The 13,609-nt window shown below is 47.1% G+C and overlaps 1 protein-coding gene across 3 annotated transcripts in view; it reads right to left on the minus strand.

Moving 5' to 3' along the window:
• LOC143996174 (integrin beta-1-A-like) overlaps positions 1-11,074 on the minus strand; it is a 103,827-nt gene extending 92,753 nt beyond the window's left edge. For 2 of the 3 annotated variants that reach the window (XM_077491086.1, XM_077491085.1), the window contains exon 1: positions 10,875-11,073. In XM_077491086.1, the coding sequence (XP_077347212.1) occupies positions 10,875-10,901 (27 nt within the window). In that variant the 5' untranslated portion in view covers positions 10,902-11,073. Of the gene's footprint in view, positions 1-10,874 lie in introns of all 3 variants that reach the window. The other variant, XM_077491087.1, reaches the window with a different exon arrangement.
• Positions 11,075-13,609: the final 2,535 nt, after the last annotated feature.

Below are 13,609 nucleotides of genomic sequence, written 5' to 3' on the forward strand. Positions count from 1 at the left end.
CCGCAGAAGTCTGCATGTGTCGCGCATGAGCAGCCACTGGCGCGGTGAAAAAAAACCCAGCTCCCCAGAACCGTTTCTTTCGCAGAGTTCATACAGGTAGACGTTAACTGCACGTTTCTGCTGGAGCAGCCTATCAAGCATATAGAAGGTTGAGTTCCATCGCGTCGGGCAATCGCAAATAAGACGTCTGACCGGCAGATGGTGTCGCCGCTGAATGTCAGCAAGGCGAGCCATGGCCGTGTAAGATCTTCTGAAATGGGCCGAGATTTTCCTTGCCTGCCGCAAGATGTCCTGGACCCCAGGGTATTTGACAAGGAATCGCTGCACGACCAAGTTTAAGACGTGTGCCATGCACGGCACGTGCGTGATTTTGCCCTGTTTCAATGCGCTAAGCAGATTGGCACCGTTGTCACACACCACTTTACCAACTGTCAAATTGAGCGGTGTTAGCCACTCATCTGCCTGTGAACGCAAAGCTGAAAGGAGTGCCGGGCCAGTGTGGCTCTTTGCTTCCAGGCACAACAGACGCAGCACGGCATGGCAACGTCTCACCTGGCATGTGGAATAGGTTCTGGGGAGCTTGGGCGGTGCAGTGGAAGAGACGCTAGCAGCGGAAAAGGAGGAGGCAGCTGAGGAGGAGAGGGAGGAGGATGGAGTAGGAGGAGGAGAAGAAGAGTCAGGCCTGCATGCAATCCGTGGCGGTAAAACCAAATCTACACGGGTGCCACGGGTTACATGCTTGACGGCCGTCAGAAGGTTCACCCAGTGGGCAGTAAAACTGATATACCTTCCCTGCCCGTGTTTGCTAGACCACGTGTCTGTGGTCAGATGTATCTTGGCACCGACACTGTGTGCCAGAGATACATTCACTTGCCGCTGAACATGGCCATATAGCTCTGGGATGCCCTTCTCTGAGAAATACTTCCTTCCTGGGACCTTCCATTGTGGTGTTCCAATGGCCACAAATTTGCGAAAGGCCTCCGAGTCCACCAGTTTATATGGCAGTAGTTGGCGGGCTATGAGTTCTGACAAGCCAGCCGCCAACCGTTGGGCAAGAGGGTTATCCGGCGTCATCATTTTTTTACGCTCAAACATTAGGCCCACGGAAGCCTGCCTTTTTGCAGAAAAATGTGAGCTTGGCGTGATGGAAGGTGGAGTGGAGGACAATTGTGAGGAGAGAGGAGAAGGAGAAGTAGAAGACGAGGCTGGACGGTGAGAGCCTGCAGTGTGGCTTTGTGTGTTCCGTTGCTCCCACTGGGCTCGGTGATGGCTGCTCATGTGCCTTCTTAAGGCGGTCGTCCCTAGGTGAGTATTGGGCTTACCGCGACTAACGCGTTGACTGCAAAGATTGCAGATGGCAACGCTATTGTCAGCAGCGGACACGTTAAAAAAAGCCCACACTGCGGAGCCATGTGCCGGTGTCCTGGGAGCGCCAGATGTGACCGTACATGGTCGATGACTCGCTCCTGATACATTTGCAGTCTGCTTTGTCCCTGCTGTGCAATGTAAGTCATTGCTGCTTCTCCTCCCTATCTGCTGGTCCATATCTCCCTCTGAACTCCCCTCCTCTTCCTCTCTTGTGGGCACCCACGTGACATCACTAGACACGTCATCATCAACGTCACCTTCCCCACCGCTATAAGTAGAGTAGGCAGCAACACCGGGGACCAACCTCCTCCTTGGGCTGATCTGGGTACTGGCGTCAGACTGCTGAGTAGCGCTTGTTGCTACCTCCTCTTCCTGATCCAATACCAAGAGTGGCTGCGCATCAGAAATGTCCTCTTGATATGGATCGGAAAATAATTCCAGTGACTCAAGCGGAAGGTATGTGGTGGTGGTGGTGGTGGTCGTGTTGTTGGTGGTAGTGTCTTTGGGGGTGCACATAGCAGAGAGTGAAGAAGAGGGTGCAGATCGAGAGGATGAGGAGGGTGCAGAAGAGTAAGGCTGAGCGAGCCACTCAACCAAGTCTGGTGCATCCTTTAAAGTAATTGAACGCACCTTCTGCAACTTCCCACTTTGGCTCAAGCCTGTTGCTCCTGCCCTACCCCTACCACCCCTGCGGAAGGGCCTGCCTCTTCCTCTGCATGTCATTTTTTAAATGACCCTGTGACAAAACTCTTAGTCCCTATACCGCTGAAGGACTGCTGCAGTATAGGTGAGCGGTCAGCAGTGGTGCACGTCAACCCTATCTATTGTGGACCGATAGCGGTCCTTACAGAACAGCAGACTGTACCGCACTCAAGCCTATGTACCGTAGCACCCTATACCAAGTTACCAGTCCTTATAAGAACTTTTGTGGACCAAGCAGGTTGTGTATTAGTGTTTAGCAGACTGTACGTCAGTCCCTATACCGCTGAAGGACTGCTGCAGTATAGGGCAGCGGTCAGCAGTGGTGCACGTCAACCCTATCTATTGTGGACCGATAGCGGTCCTTACAGAACAGCAGACTGTACCGCACTCAAGCCTATGTACCGTAGCACCCTATACCAAGTTACCAGTCCTTATAAGAACTTTTGTGGACCAAGCAGGTTGTGTATTAGTGTTTAGCAGACTGTACGTCAGTCCCTATACCGCTGAAGGACTGCTGCAGTATAGGGCAGCGGTCAGCAGTGGTGCACGTCAACCCTATCTATTGTGGACCGATAGCGGTCCTTACAGAACAGCAGACTGTACCGCACTCAAGCCTATGTACCGTAGCACCCTATACCAAGTTACCAGTCCTTATAAGAACTTTTGTGGAACAAGCAGGTTGTGTGTTAGTGATTAGCAGACTGTACGTCAGTCCCTATACCAATGAAGGACTGCTGCAGTATAGGGCAGCGGTCAGCAGTAGTGCACGGCAACCCTATGTATTGTGGACCGATAGCGGTCCTTACAGAACAGCAGACTGTACCGCACTCAAGCCTATGTACCGTAGCACCCTATACCAAGTTACCAGTCCTTATAAGAACTTTTGTGGACCAAGCAGGTTGTGTATTAGTGTTTAGCAGACTGTACGTCAGTCCCTATACCGCTGAAGGACTGCTGCAGTATAGGGCAGCGGTCAGCAGTGGTGCACGTCAACCCTATCTATTGTGGACCGATAGCGGTCCTTACAGAACAGCAGACTGTACCGCACTCAAGCCTATGTACCGTAGCACCCTATACCAAGTTACCAGTCCTTATAAGAACTTTTGTGGACCAAGCAGGTTGTGTATTAGTGTTTAGCAGACTGTACGTCAGTCCCTATACCGCTGAAGGACTGCTGCAGTATAGGGCAGCGGTCAGCAGTGGTGCACGTCAACCCTATCTATTGTGGACCGATAGCGGTCCTTACAGAACAGCAGACTGTACCGCACTCAAGCCTATGTACCGTAGCACCCTATACCAAGTTACCAGTCCTTATAAGAACTTTTGTGGAACAAGCAGGTTGTGTGTTAGTGATTAGCAGACTGTACGTCAGTCCCTATACCAATGAAGGACTGCTGCAGTATAGGGCAGCGGTCAGCAGTAGTGCACGGCAACCCTATGTATTGTGGACCGATAGCGGTCCTTACAGAACAGCAGACTGTACCGCACTCAAGCCTATGTACCGTAGCACCCTATACCAAGTTACCAGTCCTTATAAGAACTTTTGTGGACCAAGCAGGTTGTGTATTAGTGTTTAGCAGACTGTACGTCAGTCCCTATACCGCTGAAGGACTGCTGCAGTATAGGGCAGCGGTCAGCAGTGGTGCACGTCAACCCTATGTATTGTGGACCGATAGCGGTCCTTACAGAACAGCAGACTGTAACGCACTCAGGCCTATGTACCGTAGCACCCTATACCAAGTTACCAGTCCTTATAAGAACTTTTGTGGACCAAGCAGGTTGTGTGTTAGTGATTAGCAGACTGTACGTCAGTCCCTATACCAATGAAGGACTGCTGCAGTATAGGGCAGCGGTCAGCAGTAGTGCACGGCAACCCTATGTATTGTGGACCGATAGCGGTCCTTACAGAACAGCAGACTGTAACGCACTCAGGCCTATGTACCGTAGCACCCTATACCAAGTTACCAGTCCTTATAAAAACTTTTGTGGACCAAGCAGGTTGTGTGTTAGTGTTTAGCAGACTGTGCGTCAGTCCCTATACCGCTGAAGGACTGCTGCAGTATAGGGCAGCGGTCAGCAGTGGTGCACGTCAACCCTATCTATTGTGGACCGATAGCGGTCCTTACAGAACAGCAGACTGTACCGCACTCAAGCCTATGTACCGTAGCACCCTATACCAAGTTACCAGTCCTTATAAGAACTTTTGTGGACCAAGCAGGTTGTGTATTAGTGTTTAGCAGACTGTACGTCAGTCCCTATACCGCTGAAGGACTGCTGCAGTATAGGGCAGCGGTCAGCAGTGGTGCACGTCAACCCTATGTATTGTGGACCGATAGCGGTCCTTACAGAACAGCAGACTGTAACGCACTCAGGCCTATGTACCGTAGCACCCTATACCAAGTTACCAGTCCTTATAAGAACTTTTGTGGACCAAGCAGGTTGTGTGTTAGTGATTAGCAGACTGTACGTCAGTCCCTATACCAATGAAGGACTGCTGCAGTATAGGGCAGCGGTCAGCAGTAGTGCACGGCAACCCTATGTATTGTGGACCGATAGCGGTCCTTACAGAACAGCAGACTGTACTGCACTCAGGCCTATGTACCGTAGCACCCTATACCAAGTTACCAGTCCTTATAAAAACTTTTGTGGACCAAGCAGGTTGTGTGTTAGTGTTTAGCAGACTGTGCGTCAGTCCCTATACCGCTGAAGGACTGCTGCAGTATAGGGCAGCGGTCAGCAGTAGTGCACGGCAACCCTATGTATTGTGGACCGATAGCGGTCCTTACAGAACAGCAGACTGTAACGCACTCAGGCCTATGTACCGTAGCACCCTATACCAAGTTACCAGTCCTTATAAGAACTTTTGTGGACCAAGCAGGTTGTGTGTTAGTGATTAGCAGACTGTACGTCAGTCCCTATACCAATGAAGGACTGCTGCAGTATAGGGCAGCGGTCAGCAGTAGTGCACGGCAACCCTATGTATTGTGGACCGATAGCGGTCCTTACAGAACAGCAGACTGTACCGCACCCAAGCCTATGTACCGTAGCACCCTAGACAGACCAAGTTACCAGTCCTGATAAAGAGCTTTGTGGAACAAGTGAGTTGTGAATGATTAGCAGACTGCAGCAGAAGGGCAGCAGTCAAGTATAATATTCTTTCTATATTTGGAAGAAAGAATATTATACGTGTACAAGCCTATTACCGTACCACTGATACCAGTCCTGAAAAGAACCTTTGTGGAACTAATAGTAACAGCAAGTCTTTAAAATTATCCTCACTGCCTGACACACTGCTTCCTGCCTGTCCCTATACAAATTGGCAAAAAAGAGTAGGCTGGAACGATTAGCTGGAACAGCTCTTTTGTGGACCTGATAGTAACAGCTAATGATGATGATGATGATGATGATGAAGAAAGACTAATCTGGCTGAGCTGTCCCTAAAATAGCAGCATACAGCGCTCTGTCCCTTTATCTAAACTGACAAAAGAAACTCAGGCTGCTGACCTAACACCTATACCAGTCCTGAAAAGAACTTTTGTGTACCAAATAGCTAGCGTTTTCTCTGTCCCTACTCCACACAGGATCCTTTCCCTACAGTGACAGAAGAAAGAATGTAAAATGGCCACCGGATCGGGTGTATTTATAGGTTAGGGGGAATGTCCAAGTGTCCATGAGCTGTCATGTCTCAATTGGTTGTCCTGTAACACATGATAAACGTGTCACGAAAGGTTAAAGTTCTTGTATACATTAAACACGTAAGTCCGCCGGGGCGAACGACGGAAAAAGGCGTTCGAACCCGCGGACGGCGAAAGTCGGAAATTCGCCGCGAAACGACCGCCGGGCGAACCGTTCGGCCATCACTACAGCCCAGGAATTTAACCTGTTCACGATGGAACTCTCACTTCTCCAGTTTACAATATAGATTGTTCTCTCTTAGTTTCTGAAGCATACAACAGACATTTGTGTGGTGGCTCTCCAGGGACTTGGAAAATATGAGGATATCATCGAGATAAACCACCACACATAACTGCAACAAATCTCGGAGGACATCGTTAATAAATTCCTGGAAAACTGCTGGGACGTTACAAAGTCCAAAAGGCATTACGAGGTACTCATAATGACCTGTTCTAGTATTAAACGCAGTTTTCCACTCATCGTCCTCCTTAATCCTCAGGAGATTATATGCCCCTCTCAAATAAAGCTTTGTGAAAACCATTGCTCCCTTGAGGTGGTCAAATAACTCCGTAATCAACGGAATCAGATAGGCATTCTTAATAGTGAAACAGTTGAGACCCCTATAATCAATGCACCACTCTTCTTCACAAAGAAGAAACCAGCACCAGCAGGAGACAAGGATTTGTGGATGAAACCTCGAGAAAGTGCATCTGCAACATACTCCTCTGTGGCCTTATCCTCCAAGACCGACAAAGGGTAAACCTGGCCACAAGGGGGTATGGCAACAGGTTGAAGGTCAATTGCGCAATCATACGACCGGTGTGGAAGCAAACTACAGGCTTGACCTTTGTCAAAGATATCGCTAAAATCGCGGTACTCCTCCGGCAGGGAGGAGAGTGAAGAGGTGCACAGGACCTTGGCTACCTTATGGTAGCATGTCTCACTACATTGTGGTGACCAGGAGAGAACTTCAGCATGGAGCCAATCAAAAGAGGGGTTGTGCCTCTGTAACCAAGGATAACCAATAACCAGCAGAAACTTAGGTGAGGAAATAACTTGGAATTGGAGTATCTCATGGTGAAGAACTCCTACGGCCATGGACAATGGAACCGTCTCATGAGTCACATGGTTGTAGAGGTCTCCTGTCAAGAGCCTCAATGGCAAGTGGAGTGTCACGCAGCTGCAGCAGAATCGAGTGCTTTGATATAAAGGCAGCATCAATGAACAGGCCTGCAGCACCAAAGTCGATTAAAGCCTGTATCTCGACGGACGACAAGAAAGGGTGACCAAAACCAGGGGCTTATCCTTCTGGATAACTGGGGATGAAACTACGTCACCTAAGGTCTGTCCATGACAGGACCTCAAGATTTGGGCATTCCCTGGACGGGTAGGACAGGACTTCAAAAAGTGACCTGCCTGGCCACAATAAAGGCACAATCTCTCCCTCCTCCTAAAGGTTCTCTCATCTGCAGAGAGACACATGAAACCCAAGTGCATGGGTTCACCTTCACTGCCTGACTCGGTACCAGGAGGCATGGGAGGTGAGGGAGGCATGGGTGGGATTGCAAATCTCGGAGACAAATTTACAGAAGGGTTCCACAAGCGCTCCTTAAGAGAGTCTTTCTCTGAGTTTGGAGTCAATGAGGATGGCAAACATGATCAACTTCTCCAGTTCAGTGGGTATATCTCAGGCTGCTATCTCATCCTTGATGGTATCCGAGACACCATGATAAAAAGCAGCCACGAGAGCCTCATTGTTCCATGCAATCTCTGCTGCCAGAGTGCGGAATTCAATGGCATAGTCAGCAACAGTTCTCGTACTCTGATGGACAGGAGGTACTTGGCAGCAGAAATGGAGCATGCGGGAATGTCAAATACCCTTTTAAACAAAGCCACAAACTCAGGGTAACTCAAGACAACAGGTTTTTGCGCCTCTCATAGAGGGTTTGCCTAGGCCAAGGCTTTCTCAGAAAGCAAAGATATCATGAAACATACTTTGCTTCTGTGTGAATCGCCTGGGGCAGCATCTCAAAGTATATCTCAACCTGGTTGAGAAAACCCTCTGCATTGTACTGAATCGCCCCCAAATCGCTGGGGAAGAGTAGGTAATACTCAAGGCGGGTGCCTGCACAGAGAATGGAGCAGCAGCAGGGTCGGCCTGCAACATAGGTTGTATCAGGGCGACCACAGTGGGAAATTCCAGGTGAGCCATGCGACTCAGCAGCGTTTGTAACGCCATGGCGAACTGATCCATGCAGTGATCCAGTTCATCCAATCTGGAAAAAACATTAACAACAAGTGGATTGACTGCATCTTGTGAATTAATGGCCTTTGCCTACTGTCAGAAACCATGAAATCAGGCTGAGACAGAAATACAGTTAAATCACACTTGTTTAATAATAAAAGTAAAAGAACAAATGTAGTCAAAACATAGCCAAAGTTCAGTAAACCAGAATGGATAGTCAGCCAAGCCAGAAGTCAGGAATCAATGTAGTGGAACAGCAAGCAGGATCTGGAGCCAGAAGGGATGTCAGCAAAGCAAGTCCAGGATCACAGGAGAAAGTTTCTGTGATGTTGACCAAGGCGAAGGCAGAGCTCCTCTGGACTGGACTGCTTAAGTAGGCAGGACTGGCGCGCAGGATATCGTCAACAGCTTAATAACTGTGGAGAGAAATGGGAGCTGGCAATTAGCCAACAGCTAAGCGGCCAGCTCAGAGAAGGAAGGGTTGAGTCCAGCCCTGACATCCACTCACTGTCTCTCCTTGCTCCTGCTGCCTTTCCAGAGTCTCTCCAACTGCTTTCTGTGGTGCTATCCTTCCAGGCCAGCCTTCCAAGTTCCAGCCCGAGGTAAAACCCCACGCCGCCAGGGGTCCCTCAAAGGCCACCAACAGGCTCCCCTCAGCACTGCTTCTCCATCTTCCACCCGACTCCCCTGCCAGCATGGCTTATTCCTATTTAAGGGTTCCCTAGTTCCCTGCAGGCCCAATTTCCGGTCCCCTAAATATTCAAGGCAACCCATTCTTGCTTCTGTCCCATTATCTTATAGAATGTTCTCCAACTTTCTAGAAACAGGGGGAGGCACCAGGGAGCTGCAAGGATGAGTCATCCAGTCATGACCTCTAATAACCCTAGCCCAGATTCCACGTCTCAGGTTTATCCCTGGGCCACATAAATTTGCCTGTACTCCTGCTAGTAGCATACTAGAAGGTACTACACTAGTAATAGCTGATTTCGGAGCTGGGCCTGCATGAGAAGAGAGCCCTGAATATCATCTTCAATTTCTGTCCACAAGATCCTTAAATTACGGTATACCATCTATAAGTATAGTAAGATGTTTATTTAAGACTGAGATGGCAGGGTCTACTACTGGAACAGTCCACTTTTTAGTTTACTATTTTCTCACTAAATATAGATCAACAATGATTCTCAGAAGAGGGAAATTATTTTCAAGCGTACTCCAATCGTCATAGATTGCCCATTCTATTTGCTCATGAGTGGAGAATGTGATCTTAACCATTTGTGGACCGCCCACCGTACATTTACTGCGGCAGGGTGGCTGCTCTGTGCCAAATCACATACCTGGTATGTGATTCTGACACTTCTGTGTCTGGGGCGCATGTGCGTGCCACCGGCCACCCGCTCCTGCTGTGATCACACGCAGCGGGAGCCCAGCGGTGGGTAATGTGGACTTGATGTCCGCCTGCACCCACTGATCACACAGGACACAGGCAAAATGACAATCTTCCTATATAAACAATAATATCGTCAGAAGGGAAGGTATTGATCCTGTATTTCTGAAAAGCAGGAACACGGATCTTTGCCTTCCTCTATTTAAGGCACCTCTCACACAGTACAACCTAGGCCAAAACAAATCTCTACTTGCGGAGAAAAAAAGGACAAAAAATTTATTTGGGTACAGTGTTCCATGCCCGCGCAACTGTCAGTTAAAGTAACGCAGTGCCGTATCACAAAAGGGCATGGTCATGAAGAAGGGTAAACCTTCCAGAGGTCAATTTGGTTAAACATTGCAGGTCTCTTAGTACCCAAAAGGACGAGACTCAAGTGTAACCATACCTCCAAACTTTTTGAGATGGGAACGAAGAACACCTATTAGCAAAAGTATGTAAGCATAGGATGCACAAAAAGATTAGTTAAACCCACAAGTGCTTTTTATACCACTACTATTCCTACATTTTCAATTGAAGCAATTTAGAAACTGGATGAATGGTTTAGCACCAGAAACATATTTTTAAAGATATAAAGTGCATTTTATATACAACTATATAGATCAGACCAAAATGAGAGACAATTGAGGAGGAAAGAGGGACAAAGGGACTTTGTTCCAAATCAGAGACAGTTGGGAGATATGCAACATCTGCAACAGACACTTATACAAAATATAAACACATTACCTGGAAGTGACTGCTGACACCTTTTTGGTTCACTGGTTGATTTCCCAGTGCATCCTGGGATATCTCATACCTGCAATACTTACAAAACAAAGCAAAGCTAACGCTGAATAAGGTGCTGTAAGTGAGCATTGTCACGGACGTCTATGGAGGTTTTGGAGACGCTTTGAAGCACCATGAAAGCGACATGAGATATAATGTTTGAAGCAAAGGATAGCAAAGCAAACACACAGTGTGAACAGAACTGTAAGGTAACCATTTTATTCACTGATAGGTGCTTTGATTGTCATTCAGTGTACTTTAAAAAAGCATGTCCAATGCCACATTTTGGAGCAAGTGTAAACAAGCCCAAAAGCCATCCCTCAATGAACTACACAAACAATCACCATTCCATGTGCTATGACAGTCCCACATTATGTGTGCATTGTTCCTGCATAGTTTATTTTAAGATTCTCCAGGCTAAAGTCATGCTGGGATAGTTTGGTTGTAGTAGCCTTCAAGGGCTGCTAAATAGGAGCCAGCTCAACTCTCACTGTACTGATTCTGATTTCCATATAAGTAAATCTCTCTTTAAAGCTACTGTGTATTGAAGAGGACATCCTTTCTAATGCCATTGAGACCATGTGTTAAGGAAATGGAGACTGCAACCATGATTTCACACAAAGTGGGTACAGACACAGAGACAGCTGAGGAGGATGTAAAGTGGATAGTGTTACTCACTGTCTGCCTTTTGCTCACTGGTAACATCTGATAGGGTAGAGGTGGAGGAATCCTCTATGGAACAATAATTTAAAGCCTTAGTCTGGCATCTACCAGGGAGATTTTAGAAGAAGAATATTTTGCTGGAGTGCAGGCAAATCACTCCATTCGAGATCCTGGAAAGAGCTGCCAATGCTTTCTCCTTGTTTTTCCTTTTGTTATGATGGAGAGGGAGGGGATAGCGGGAGGGCTCTCAACACATTCCAAATGAAGTATAGAAAGCAGTTTTATCACAATTCCCAAGCTCTAAATTCCTGAGCAGGGATGATGGGATTATCAGCATGAGTAAAGAGCACCACTGTAAACATATCCGCTCACATCCCCATGCAGAACCATTCACAAATGTTTGCCTGAGTGTTTGCTGTCATTCCCTATTGCCTAGTTTCCTTCATTTCTATCAGTAAGTGTATTCCCCTGTGGATTACTCACAGAGCTAAATGCAAAAATGGTTAAAGCGTGTCCAAAAGGGGATACATAGTGACACACCATTCCAAAGCAAAGTCCTCGTGGCTTATTGGCGGAAAGACTGAGCCCTGATTAGGGGAACTTTTACTGCCAAGTTGAAAAATTTCAACACCCGACAAGTGCCAATTCCCTGATAATTTTTGCATAATCAAATACTATACAGGAGACATTTAAATAACTTTACTGCAAGTACTGGAAATTGGTCTCATACCTTGCTGTCCTCACAGCATGGAGTTCGGATACAGTTATTACTGAGGCTACGTTGATCCGGAAGCACTGCTTCTACTGTTATAGTACAGGGCCTCGATACTTTCAAAACAAAGGGTCAGTTTACTGGCCTTCAAACTATAGGGGGGCCAGACTGTGGCTAGTGGGAGTAGAAAATGCCCTGGCATCAGTGTGAGTAAACAACGTTGTAGACTTGGCGGTCAGTTGGAGCAAATAAGTACATCATTGGTTTCAGTAGAAGGAATAGTTCCCCGTCTCTGGTGTCTGTGGAAAAAGTAGTTCCCCATCATTGTTGTCAGTAGGAGGAATAGGGCCTCGTATCAGTGGAAGGAATAATTCCCCAAGGGCTGGATAAAGGCAAGTAAAGCAAAGATAAAGGCAAGCAAAACTTCTCCATAGGGGAGAAGAGGCTCATCACCTAAGGACAGTAGCGAAAAACTGAGGTCTTACAGGGGGTACATCCAGGGGATGTGTCCAAAAGCTTTGCCAGTGTTCAATTACCTGAAGATAGCAGCCTATAACCCATGGTCTATGAATATTCAGACTGTGTCCTTTACTGTACGATTAAGAGAATAGGATTTTGAATGCTTAAAATATCCTAATATCATTCATGATGTGTGTTTTTGAAATTTAACGTTACGCCTGAACTGCAGTTTGGTTTGGGTATAATTATTCAAAATTTTGACCTCAGCATCAGTCTGACTGGACTATAGGGTGTTCGCCCTGGCCATAGGGGGCGCTGTCTCTTCTGGCAGGCATGGAAACACAGTCTGGTTGGGTGCTTTAAGGTTACTTTCTCTTGGAGCCAGGCGGGTGGGAGTGTCACTCTTGCTGTGCTTTCTGGGAGAGGGTACTTAAGATGCGGATGTCATGTGGTTCGGGGTTCCAGACCAGAAGTATGTTCTGACTCCATGGTCCTGGTCCTGCTGACCAGCCCCCAGGAGGCCTATGGCCTGGGGTGCGGATCCACCCGACTTTACATCTCGGGGCTGGCTAGCCTGAGGCGAGGAATCTAAGGAAGGGATTTGGAAGTGGTCCGGTGCCATCTCTAGTTACATAGTTACATAGTTGGTCAGGTTGAAAAAAGACACAAGTCCATCCAGTTCAACCAAAAAAAAAAATATATATATATATATAATAAATATCATACCAACCCATATACCCAATTCTATACCCACAGTTGATCCAGAGGAAGGCAAAAAACCCCAGCAGAGCATGATCCAATTTGCTAAAGCAGGGGAAAAAATTCCTTCCTGATCCCCCGAGAGGCAATCGGATTTTCCCCGGATCAACTTTACCTATAAATTTTAGTACCCAGTTATATTACGTACACTTATGAAATAATCCAGGCCTTTCTTAAAGCAATCCACTGAGCTGGCCATAACCACCTCTGCAGGGAGTCTATTCCACATTTTCACAGCTCTTACTGTGAAGAAACCTTTCCGTATTTGGAGATGAAATCTCTTCTCCTCTAGACGTAAAGAGTGCGTCTTGTCATCTTTGTTGACTGTAAAGTGAATAACTCGACACCAAGTTCCCTATATGGACCCCTTATATATTTGTACATGTTGATCAAATCCCCCCTTAATCTCCTCTTATCAAGAGTGAATAAATTCAGTTCCTCTAATCTTTCCTCATAGCTGAGTTCCTCCATGCCTCTTATCAGTTTGGTTGCCCTTCTCTGCACTTTCTCCAGTTCCCCAATATCCTTTTTGAGAACTGGTGCCCAAAACTGAACGGCATATTCCAGATGAGGTCTTACTAATGATTTGAACAGGGGCAAAATGATATCTCTCTCTCTGGAGTACATACCTCTCTTAATACAGGAAAGGACTTTGCTCGCTTTGGAAACCGCAGCTTGGCATTGCATGCTATTATTGAGTTTATGATCTACCAAAACCCCCTGATCCCTCTCCACTAAGGATTCCCCCAGTTGTACTCCCCCTAGCATGTATGATGCATGCACATTCTTAGTCCCCAAGTGCATAACTTTACATTTCTCA

The sequence above is a fragment of the Lithobates pipiens genome, unplaced genomic scaffold (assembly GCF_037356315.1).
Source record: "Lithobates pipiens isolate NorthernLeopardFrog02 unplaced genomic scaffold, aLitPip1_a1.2 Scaffold_19, whole genome shotgun sequence".
Taxonomy (NCBI): Eukaryota; Metazoa; Chordata; class Amphibia; order Anura; family Ranidae; genus Lithobates; species Lithobates pipiens.